Here is a 12,908-nt window from a genome sequence, read left to right as displayed (position 1 = left end):
GATTATTATTATCTGAGAATATACATAATGCTAGATCAAAAAAAAAAAAAAAAAAATCAGCTAACACCTTTTATCCCTTATAGGAAGTAGGCGAGGCCTTAGGCCTTTATACCCCATCTAGCTTATAAAGAGGCAAAATGACTTCCTTATCCTTACATGTCAGAGTTCGCTTCAACATTGCAATTATCCTCTGAGTTGTATTTGCAACTTTTGCTATGTGACCTTTGAACTTCAAATTCCTATCCACCATTATGCCAAGATCCCTAGCCTCATCAGTTTCTTGAAGCATAACCCTGCTAGATAACTGAGCTAAATGAAAATTATCTTTTCTGCTATATAAAACAGATTCATTCATTCATACTTCTAAAATCTTACATTACATCATACATCTTAAATCAAATATTGATTAGTAGCAGTAGAATCTCATAAGAATGAAAATGCATTTATTGAGCTGTTGCAGGACAACTTCCTCAAGCAGCATGTGACAGAAGGAACTTGAGGGCAAAGAGCGTTAGATTTGATAATAGGTTAGATAAAACGTCAGAGGACGTTTACCAATGATCATGTGGTACTCACTTGGGAAGTGACTAAGTTTATGAATGTTCCATTCAGGAAGTGTTACATGCTGAACTACAAAGCAGGAAATTATGACCAACTGAGGAGTATACTGAGTTCAGTGGAATGGGATTGGTTGCTGGGTGGAAAGAATATCGACAGTGCATGGGAAGCATTGAAACAATACTTAAATCATGCAATATCAGAATGTGTCCATACGTTTCGAAGAGTAAATAGACTAGGATTCAAATGGATGTGTAATCTTATTAAGAAAGAGATTCATAAGAAAAGGACAATGCGGAAGGAATATCGCTTGCATAAGAATGGCGTCTATTATGAGTATGAAAGGAAACTCACAAGAATTCTATCGATATGCTGCAAGTAAAAGAAAGAATGAATATGAAAGGATAACTCTTAAATCCAGATGGCATGAGGATTACAGTTGCAGAAGAGATTGTTCGGTTAATGAGTGCCCATTTTGTTAAAAGCTATCAACCTGGTGAACGCAACATTGAGCTCACTGTTACCTACATGAAGAAATACATGTGTGTGAGGGCGAGGTATTAGAGTTGTTGCAAAAATTGAATAATTCAGCAATAGGGACTGATTGAATATCAGCGTGTGTGCTAAAAGAGTGTTCAGTTGAACTGGCCATTCCTTTGACCAGACTGTTTAATATGAGTCTCAGAATAGGGAAGATTCTGCGGGAATGGAAGGAATGTATAGCAATTCCATTGCACAAGGATGGTGCAAAGACCAATGTATCCAACTAACAACCAATTAGTATCTCAGGAGTAGTGAAGATTTCGTAAAAATTAGTTAGGGCTCACACTCAGAAATGGATTTTAGAGTGAATCTCTACTTTGCAATGAACAACATCGGTTTTACTAAGGAAAGGTTATGTTTTACCATCAATGGTAACAATGTTACCATTGAACTAGACAAGGGGAATGGATATAACATGATACTTTTGGATTTTGCTAAGGCTTTTGACAGAATACATCATGGTAGACTTTTGCATAAATTAGCTTGAGAGAAAAAGAAAATAAAGTTAAAGATAAGAACCTTTGGAAGCCATGGGAGGAAGAAAATTAAGTGGTTTTGCTTAAAAGAAGAGGGTGTGAGGAACCGTTTTAGGGAGAAGGTATTAGAGAGGATTTCGGATAGACTAGAAGGTGTACAAGACTGGTGGAGACATAATTCAAATGTAATTCTAAGCTGTGCAAATGAGGTGCTTGGTGAAACATCCAGAAAGATTACAGAGCAGGAGGGTTGGTGGTGGAATGATAATGTACAAGATACAATGACGGCTAAGAGGAAGGTAAAGCAGAAGTGGGACAAGTCCAGAGTGGTAGAGGACAGAGAGGAATACAGAGAGAAAAAGCGAGAAGTCAAAAGAGTTGTTGCACAGGCAAAGGCCATGGGTATCAAGACCTTTATGATCAATTAGAAACAAAGGAAGGACAGAGTCAGAACAGAAACAAAGGAAAGACATGTAGAAACAAGGCATCAAAGGACATCGTACATGTGAGGCAGATAAAAGACTCTGGAGGAAGGATATTAAGGAGGGACGTGGATATAAGAAACAGATGGAGAATATACTTTGCAGGGCTTTTGAATGAAGAAAATGCAAGGACTCACAGAGAAGATGGGGAGCCTAATGAGGGGATGGTGCAGAACATTAGTAGAGTGGAAGTAAAGGAAGCCATAAAGAGGATGAAGAATGGAAAATCGGTAGGCCCTGACAGGATCCCAGTGGAGCCATAGAAGGCACTAGGGGAAGTGGGAATCGATCTGCTGTGGGACCTGTTCATAAAAGTTTGTCAACAGGAAAATATACCTGAGGAATGGAGGGAAAGTACTCTTGTCCACATGTACAAGAGTAAAGGAGATGCCCAAGACTGTAAGAATTACAGAGGAATAAATTTAATGTCCCACACAATGAAGATCCTAGAGAGGGTTCTTGATGGAAGGAGGTGGAGATTGCAAAGGAGCAATTTGGCTTCATGCCTGGTCGATCGATGACAGATGCTATCTTTGGGTTACGACAGATGAAGGAAAAGTTTCAAGAGAAGCAACAGGAGCTACTCCTGGTTTTTATTGATCTGGAGAAAATGTATGATAGAGTGCCAAGGCAAGAAGTCTGGAGGTGTTTGAGGGAGAAGAAGGTACCAGAGAAATATGTCAGGTTGGTGCAGGAGATGTACAGAAATGTGAAGACAGGAGTTCGAACCTGCCTGGGAGAGACAGAAAGTTTTCCAGTGACAGTTGGCTTGCATCAAGGGTCAGCATTAAGTCCATTCCTGTTTAATATTGTGATGGAGGAGGTGAGAGAAGATGCGCCTTGGACTATGTTGTAAGCAGATGACATCGTGCTGTGTGCAGAATCAAGAGAAGAAGTGGCAGCTAAACTGGAAAATACTGGAAGAGAGAGGTATGAGACTGAGCAGAAGTAAAATGACTATGTAAGGGGAACGGTGAAAGTTACAAACCTAGGAGCAAAGATACAGGAGGCGAGACTGAGATGGTTTGGTCATGTGATGAGGAGGGAGGAAGAGTATGTGGGAAGAAAGGTTATGCAGATGGATGTGCAGAGGAGGAGGAAACGCAGACATCCAAAGAAGAGATGGTGGAAGAGGTTGACTTGAGGTTGAAGAACATGGATGTGGCTACAGCCCAAGACAGGAGGTTGTGAAGGAGACTCACCACAAACAGCAACCCTACTAAGTGAGAAAAGCTGCAGAAGAAGAAGATAAAGAAAATCAATGAGGCTTTATTTAAAGTGTTCCCATCAAGATCTTTGGATGCCATCAAGTGTCATAGACGAAAAGCCAGTTAAAAAGCCTTAGTTCAAGAATTGGCAGTCCATCTGCCGCAGGTAGGGACAGGTAATATCTCCGTATCTCCTGTCCCTGCCTCTCCATCTTCTAGCCACCATCCTGCTGTTGAAGAGGAGGCTTTGATTCTCAGACTGACATCATCTCTTGATGATCCTCCTCTTTTAGAATATAACCATCAAATTCTTAAATCTCTCATCCAGATTCACCTTCTGGGAATGGATATCACAGATCAGTTAAATGACTACCTCCATGCTGAATTCTCCAAACACTTGATGCCTCATTAACATCAGACTACTTCTCATTCTACAATGGCTTTGTCAAATAGGAAGCAGAGGAAGAGGGCCTATGCAGCTATGCAGGCCCTCTATAAAAAGAATAGAGGGCAGTGTGCCAAAAACCATCCTGGACGGTGCTTCCCCTCCATCTCTAGCAGACATACATGATGATTTTGTTAAATTCTGGAGTACAGTCTTTTCTGTTCCACACTTCCCTGATGATGACCAACCAATGATATTGAAGTCCATTCCTGCCCTTCAAATATACCAGCCTGTCTCCATCCAAGAGATTAAAGCAGCTCTTCCATCCAATTTCTCTGCCTCCAGTCCTGATGGCTTTCCTGCATCTAGACTTCAGAAGGTGCCATTGAAGATTCTTCAAGACTTATTGAACATTCTCCTTTCCAGTAAAGCAATACCACCATACCTACGTGCTTCAAGAACTATGTTCATTCCTAAGAAAGAAACTTCAAGCTGTGCATCAGACTTTAGATCTATTACCATCTCCCCTGTGTTACTTAGACTCTCTCATAAAATTTTAGTTAAATGACTTCAGCAACATGTACATGTCGCATGATTATAGACAGAGAGCTTTTGTCCCTTCAGAAGGCTGTGCTGAGAATATATATCTTCTCTTCTCCCTGATTCCCGCCGCCGCCGCCTTAAGCCTCTATATATGGCGTCGCTGGACCCCTAAAAGGCCTTTGATAGCATCTCCCTTCGAGCGCTATCTATTGCTGGATGTCCAGAACCCTTTCTTTCCTATGTTATGGAGCTATACTTGGGTAGCTCCATCACTATCACTACAGGGTCCCATGCAACTTCTATTCCCGCAGTGCAGGGCATTCACCAGGGTGATCCTCTCCCCTTTTCTTTAACTGCGTCACAGATGAGTTTCTTCACTCTCTTCCTAGCCATATAGGCTACTCTCTAGGCGCTTCTTCCTTTAATGCTATTGCCTTTGCGGACGATCTTATTCTCGTAGCCTCTACTAAGGTAGGCTTGCAGGAACTCCTTGACCAGGCAGTTGACTTTTTCTCTATTCGAGGCATTTCTATTAATGTAGAGAAGTCCTGCACTTTAGCTCTTGTCCCCTCTGGTCGTGACAAGAAGCTTAAGGTCGAGACTATAGAGTTTTCCCTGCACAGGAGGCTGTTGCATGCTTTGACCATCCTGGAAGAGTGGAGATATCTCGGTATCATGTTCACCCCAAAGGGAAGGTCTTCTGTCCCTTCTATCCTAGAAGCTGGGATAGCGTCTTTGAGGAAAGCTCCTCTCAAGCCCCAGCAAAGATTGTTTCTCCTTCCCCACTATCTCCTACCTCACTTTTACCACAAGTTGGTGCTTGGTAGGACATATATCTCAGTACTGTCCCGAATGGACAGGGCTATCCATTCAGCCGTGAGATCATAGCTCCAACTGCCGTCTGACACCCCTACTGCATATTTCGACGCAAGGGTGAAGGATGGTGGACTCGAGGTTCCATCACTTAGATGGCTGATCCCACGCCTGCGGCTGTCCAGAATCGCGAATTTTGAACTATCTTCTTCCCCTATCTGCAGAGGCTTTCTATAGCCCGTTGATACAAGAAGACTTTAGGGGGGCTAAAGGCTGGTCCCATTATCAAGGTACCTTAATTGAGTCAGCACCTGCAGAACACAAGAGGTGGGCATCTCTGCTGTACTGTACTGTTCTGTAGATGGTGCTTCTTTTAAAAGAGTCATATCCGGTGCCTCACCAGCATGACTGGGTAAGGGATGGCACCAGATTCCTCCCTGGATTCGAGTATATTGACCTCATTAGGACGAGGATCAACGCCCTGCCCACACGAGCCTGCACAGCTCAATGGAGTAGTAACGACTCAAACTATAGGGCTGACTGCCACTACAGTGAGACATTGTCTCATATAGCCCAGTGTTGCTTCCGGATCCATGGCGTCTGCGTGCGAAGGCATGATGCCATGGTCTCCATTCTGAACAACCGCTTTAAGAACAAAGGTTGGGTGACTGCAGTGGAACCATATTATAGGACCTCTGCAGGTTTGCGTAAACCAGACTTAGTGATTAAAAGAGATGGTGATGTATGGGTTGTTGATGCCCAGGTGGTGGGAGCAGGGCACCCACTAGCCTATAGCCATAATAATAAAGTAAATTATTATAAAAATAACCAAGATCTAGTTAGTAAGATAAAGGAGGAATATGGGGCAACCCCAAGGTTTACCAGCGCCACCATCTCTTTACATGGCATATGGAGCACAGATAGCTATATGGACTTAAAACAGCTTGGGGTTACACAGAAGGATATAAAAGTTCTTTCCTTGAGGGCCCTACAAAGAACACTGGTAGCATTCTTTGTAGGGCCCTCAAGCGAATGACTACAATGATAACTAGAACAGGCATTGGGTAAAACACTTGTAAAGGCTTACGCCTATATATCAAGTCTAGACGAGAAGTAAGGGTAGTACTGCCCATAACCAGTACAAAGATTAATAAAAATAAATAAATAAATAATAATAAGTGGTTTACCACAAGGATCAGTGCTTGGTCCACTGTTATTCAATCTGTGCATTAATGATATTTGGAAGGATTTGACAAGCGACATACAGATATTTGCTGATAATGCAAAGATAGATAAGTAATCAGGAATACTACTGATATGCAGTACTTGTAGGATGATTTGAATAGGCTGGAATTGTGGGCATGGGAAAATGGGTGTCAGTTCAATGTCAGTAAATGTAGTCATTCATTTCGGCATGATTACCTATCCAACGTCGTATTATATTGGTGAGATTAGGCTAGAAGAAACCGATCAGGCTATGGATCTTGGAGTGTTAATAGATAGGAAGTTGAAGTTCAGATGCGATGTGGTAAAAGATTGCAAATACAACTCAAGAGATAATTGCAATGCTGAAACAAACGTTCACATGTAAAGATAAGGATGTTATTTTGCCTCTTTACAAGGCCTTGATAAGACCTCACTTGGACTATTGTGCGTAGGTCTGATCACCTGGTTTACAATGTGATCCTGATATATTGGAGTGTTAAAAATGATATCAGGATTATGAAATACTGATTATGAAGACAGATTGAGAATTTGTAGACTGCAGACACTATCAAACAGGAGAAAGGGGGTGATATGATAGAGACTTACAAACTTCTGAAAGGGTCATACAGGATTTCAATTGATGGAATTTTTCATTTTATGCAGGGTGGGGAAAGGACAAGAGGGCATCCTTGGAAGCTGAGAATGAATGCTGTCAAGAAGAGATGAGGGCTAAATTTTTCTCTCAGAGGGTGATGTGTGACTGGAATGGATTGCTATTGGATGTTGTGAGTGTAAGCAGTGTGAATGAATTCAAGAATAAGTTCGATAGCTGGTGTGTGTAGTATGTGGTCTCCCTCGATGTCTCTGACTCCCTGGAGGTGTCTCTTAATAATAATAATAATAAAAAGTCAGTTCCACAGATGAAATTTATCATCAATGACACTCCAAGCAAAAAGGTGCTTAAGGTTACAAAAGCAGGATAACATTGTCAACATCAAATGTTTAAAATAGCACATGGAATAAGTATTTGGGTCAACACAGAGGGAGAGAGAGCAACAAAAGATTTAAAGGCACTTTAAATTTGAGATCAAGTCATTAAATTTTATTCAATTTTTTTGTCTGCATACAATATTTGAAACTAAAATACAAATTAAGTTCAGAATGAAAAATTAAATGCAGAACAGTGTCAAATCTTGAAGCTGAAATAAGTGATCGTTAGAATTTCTACGTAATACTACCTGAAGGTTCAGATACAGATCACCTTCTACACTTACAATACGCAAGGCTTGCATGTTTTAAAAGACAGTTTACTACTGACTTGAAAGAGTAGAGACAAACTGTTAATTTATATAATAATAATATAAACTCATGAACTCAAAGGATGTTACATACAGCCTGAAAATTCATCTTTTATATAATATACAATGATCAGTTTTAAGCATTACCTCCAGAGGTTGCTTTTGTGGGAACTTTTCTTTGAGAAAAGAAACAATTTGAACCTTACCATTTAAATTTACATTAACAAAAATTTCACCACCATTATGAAACATTGCATATATTTTTTGCGGTCTAGTAAAAGATAAACTGGACATAAATGGAGTACACTCCAAAGTCCTTTACAAAGCATGTCCTGAACACTCAAATAAAAAACAGCATTTTTTAATGTCGATAAGAGTTACATGAATAACTTTACTATTTTGATAGAGGTTAGTGAAGGTCATGATTTCTTGCCCAAAGCCTTATTCCTGGCTTGTGCTTTTGCTGCCAGTTCCTCATCCTTAACTGAAAGTAAAAAAGGAATTATTTTACGTACAATAATTCATCTTTAGTCAACTCTCATTATATGAACAGTTTGATACAGTGAATTTCTTTTTACATAACATTCTATTGATTCATTATGAAAAACTACTGGAAAGTACAGTAATTAATGAACAAGTTTTTGTTACAGCAGTGATTGCCACAGTAAGAACCAACTGGGTTATGGCTCCAAGCCTTGTAATACTATTATCGATATGTTTATTTAGATAGTTCACATAATCACACTTCGCATCTATATATATAACTATACTTTCCATTCTGGAAACAGTAAGAAATGATTTTTTGATTCATTTTCACTGCTATTTTATTTCCAAACTTCAAAATTACATCTAAAAAAATTGAGTTTAGTAAAAAAAAAAGGGGGGAGGGGAGAAGCAATGAAATACTCTGGGGAATGAAGTCATAGCACACTTCAGTATTGAAGAGAGAGGAAAAAACCTGTCAGAAATCTAAAATGTGAAAGACACAGCTGAAATAAATGATTTCCAATTCAAACAGAACTACTGAAAAAGTATTAAAGTTAAAGTTTTATAGTGGCTATGCTGCATAAATCACAGGACTAGTCAGAAGACTGAATTTTTAATGACTAGAGTTGTCATAGTCATTTATTATTAAAAAAAGGAAAATTAGTGGAATTTTGCAGAGAAGTTTTTCCAGGTAAGGTTTATGGAAACATATGTAAGAGATGAAGAGAATAAGCCAGGTTTATGCTGAATAGAGGCTTGTAAGGGCAGAATTTAAATTTTAAGATGGTCTACAAATCATGGGAATGAATAAGGATGTATATTTAAGTTTTGAGATCTACAAAAAAGAACATATGGTGCTAACAAAAAAGCTTTCAAAATGCTAAATTTATATGGTTTGAAACAAGATATTATATAGAATACATAGAAGAACAATACCTGAGTTTCATTTATAAAGATCATATTATAAAGGAAATGTAGCATTAAATTTGGTATTACAAGATATTCAGCTCATTTTTTTTACTTTACATATGTTATACTTCTAAATAAATCCAATGCAAATCTTCAGGGCTCTGTAACTAAAACTAAACACCTGTTAAAACAGATCTGGTAAAAATAAAAACAAGAACAAGAAAAACATTTCAGCTGTTCTAATGAGGTGATGTCTAACATATAGCCTTTCCCAGCCAATGCTTTCTTATGATGCAGTCTCTTTTCACAAATGGACGAATCCAGCAAAGTACTGCTACAACCATATATCTACTGGTTGGAGGAAATGTCAACTAGATCACTAAATGGTAGATGACTTTCATTACTCAGTGAAACACAACTGTGCTTATTCAGAAGCCTGATTCCAAAATTCAGTCTCCAAAGCATGGGCTCCAGTTTCTGTCTCTGCCTCTCTTCTCACATGTAATTCAGGTGATCCCTTCAATTGCATGCCAAATATAATGGTGTGCCCTCTATCCTCTGCAATTGTGTTGAGAGATTACTCTCTGGTTATTCACTACATATATGGTATATTGCTTCCTCACCTCAAATTTCTCTACCACTGCTGGCAAATTCCAGGGCACCAGGTATCCACATCTTCTTCCTGTACATAGATGACCTTCTCTCACCGATCCCTCAATTCCCATCAACATTTTGATGATGATGACAGCAATATACTCATTTCTCCTCTTCTTCTTTTTCTTCGTTTGACAGAAGGATCTTTGACTGCTAAGGTTTTTGACAGAATATACAGAATGGAAGACTGTTGCATAAATTGGAGAATAGGAGTTTGAATTATAAAATATTAGCATGGACAAGAGGATGGCTGACTGACAGATATCAAAAAGTGGCATTTGGGGAATGTGAGTTTGTAAGATTCAAGATAACAACCAAGGACTGATATTTGTGGTACTCCACAAATATCAGTCCTTGATCCACTGTTATTCAATGTGTACATTAATGACATTGGGAAGGCTTTGACAGGCGACATACAGCTATTTGCTGGTGATGCAAAGATAGGTAGTGTAATCAAGAATGCAGCTGATAAGCAGGACTTGCAGAATGATTTGAATAGGCTGGAATTGTGGGCATGTCAAAATGCCGATCAGTTCAATACTAAGCCAAGTCATGCATTTTGGTGTGATGAAATATGCAATGTGCTATTATGTTAGTGAAATTATGCTAGAAGAAAATAATCTGGCTAGAGATTTTTGGCATGTTATTATAGCAAGTTGAAGTTCAGGGACCATGTAGCAAAAACTGCAAATACAACTCAAAAGATAATTGCAATGCTGAAACAAACTTCAACATGTAAAGATAAAGATGTCATTTTGCCTCTTTAAAAGCTTGATAAGACCTCACTTGGCCTATTGTGTGCAGGTCTTGTCTCCTGGTTTCCATCGTGATTCTGATACAGTGCAAAAGGAAAGTGTTAAAAATTATATCAGGATTGTGGAATACTGATTATGAAGACAGATTGAGAATTTGAAGACTGCAGATACTAGCAAACAGGAGTAATATGATTGAGACTTACAAGCTTTTGAAAGGGTCATACAGGATTTCATTTCATGGAATTTTTTTAATTTTATGGAGGGTTGGAACAGACAAGAAGGCATCCTTGGAAGCCAAGAATGAATGCTGCTAAGAAGAAGATGAGATCTAGATTTTTCTCGTATAGAGTGGTGCATGATTGGAATGGATTGCAACTGGATGTTGTGTGTGCCAGCAGTGTGAATGAATTAAAGAACAAGTATGATAGCTGGTGTAGTATGGCCTCCCTTGAGAGTCCCTGACTCCCTGGAGGTCTCTCTTAATAATAATAACGGACATGATCACCTTGTTATTCCTCAGTGGGTTAGGATTACCCTATAAATTTTAACACTGCTAAAACACAGTCATGTCTCCGTTCTTTCATGAAGTGGGATCTTTCTTGCAAGAAAAATTCCACCTCCATGAAATCTGTCTATCATTCCATCTATGTCTGTTTTTAAGAACAGCCTCCCTTACTGTCTTTCCCCAAAACTAATATTTTCTGCTATTCAAAAAACATTTCGAATAGCAGTTAATAATGGCACTTGTGACATAATAACAATTATTAGAAACATGTATTTACCAGAATAAAGATTAATGATTTTATAAGAGCAAATATTTTGGCTTGAAATTAACAAGAATGTTCAGTATGCTTACAAGATGAAACTAAAACAAACGGGGTGCTTAAGGGTCAAAGCTGTATAACTGAGAGGAGACTTCCACATAGCCTTTAAAGGAATGCGGAGAACCAACCAGGGCTTCTGACCTAATGTCCAATCCTCACCTTCTCGTGGTGCACCCTGTTGGGTATCTACTTTGATACTGAACGAACGAGGATGGGCTGGCAATTTGGGATTTAGCCGACCAAATTGTATTCTTATTGGTTAAACCAAAATATAAAATGATGGTACCACATGACAAAATTTCATGCCGGCTGGGGCGTCGCCCGGTTAAACAAGGCCCCCGTTGTTTTCGCCAGGGAACCAGGGCGAACAGCGAAAAGTCAGCTACTGGAACAAATCTGAAAACAAACCCCAACTCAACATCACCAGAGTTAAAGATCGGTACTATCAATGTAAGAAGCCTGAATGGCAAAGAAATGGAGCTAGCTGAGGAATTAGATAAGTACCAGATCGACATAATAGGGGTGACTGAAACAAAAAAGACCAAAACTGGTGAGATCTTTCTGAGCAATAAATACAAAATGTTATATTCAGGCAATAATAATCAAGGAAAAGAAGGAGTAGCCATAGTATTCAACACAAAATACGAGGCTAATCTTCTTGAATGGCAGTCAGTCTCAAGTAGAGTAATGTGGGCAAATATGAGAATGGGGAACTGGACAATGAGACTTATTTGTGCCTATGGTCCCACAGAAGGTTCTACTAAGGTAGAAGTGGAGGAATTTTTTGAGGCTTTAGAAAAAGCAACTGACACAATGAAAAAGGAAAAGTTGATCCTTGTTGGGGATCTAAATAGCAGAGTAGGAAATGATTGTGAGACATACAAAAATATTTTGGGAAAATTTGGAGAAAAGAGCAAAGCTAATAATAATGGCAATTACTTGTTGGATTTCTGCTCAGAACATGCACTGGTTATTACTAACACCATGTTCCAACATAAAAATGTACACAAATTCACATGGAGAGAAGAGGCAATTAATAAGAAAAGTCTCATTGACTATATTATTGTTGATAGTGAAGGTTTCTCTCTGGTGCAGGACACTAGAGTGTACAGAGGATTTGAAATTGGAAATGATCACCATTTAGTTTTAAGCAGGATAAAATTGAAATTCATATTGAAAAGAAGAACATGTAAGAAAGTTTTAAAGCGAATAAAAGTTGAGCAGCTCTCAGATGTAAACTGTAGACTAAAATACAGAAATATTATTGAAAAGAAAATGAAAGAGTTTGAGAACAGGAATCAAACCTTGGAGATTCAGTGGCAAACTCTGAAGGAAACATTGATTGATTCTGCCAGAGAGGCATGTGGTGAGGTTGTGTGCAAAGATAAAAAAATCAGAACTCCCTGGTGGACACAGGAAGTTAAAGAGGCAGTGAAGGAAAAGAAGAAAGCATATCAAAAGTTCCTGTCAAATAAGTCAGCTTTTACTCTTACAGAATACAGAGACAAATGTAAGAAAGCTAAACAGTGTGTAAAACTAGCTAAACAAAAGTCATGGGAGGACTTTGGCAAGAATATAGAAAATAAATATCAAGAAGGTGGCAAAATATTCTGGAGGTTGTTGAAGAAGCTTAGGAATGGAGGAAAGAGTGCTGTAAAAGGAATTAGAGATGATAAAGGTGAAATGAAAACAGGAGAAAAAGATATCCTTGAAGTATGGAGTAATTACTTTGAAAAACTGCTAAATGAAACAAGCAGTGATGACAGCA

General features: G+C 38.8%; 1 protein-coding gene across 1 annotated transcript in view; it reads right to left on the bottom strand.

Moving 5' to 3' along the window:
- Positions 1-7,294: 7,294 nt before the first annotated feature.
- The window catches only part of LOC150097140 (28 kDa heat- and acid-stable phosphoprotein-like), a 102,577-nt gene continuing 96,963 nt past the window's right edge, over positions 7,295-12,908 (bottom strand). The window contains exon 6 of the mRNA XM_090406879.1: positions 7,295-7,996. Within this exon, the coding sequence (XP_090263005.1) occupies positions 7,932-7,996 (65 nt within the window). The 3' untranslated portion in view covers positions 7,295-7,931. The remainder of the gene's footprint in view (positions 7,997-12,908) is intronic.

The sequence above is a fragment of the Typopeltis vanoorti genome, chromosome 17 (genome assembly GCF_054136105.1).
Source record: "Typopeltis vanoorti isolate ZY-2024b chromosome 17, IOZ_Tvanoo_1.0, whole genome shotgun sequence".
In the NCBI taxonomy this organism is placed as follows: Eukaryota; Metazoa; Arthropoda; class Arachnida; order Uropygi; family Thelyphonidae; genus Typopeltis; species Typopeltis vanoorti.
This window is presented reverse-complemented; position numbering and strand designations above follow the sequence as displayed.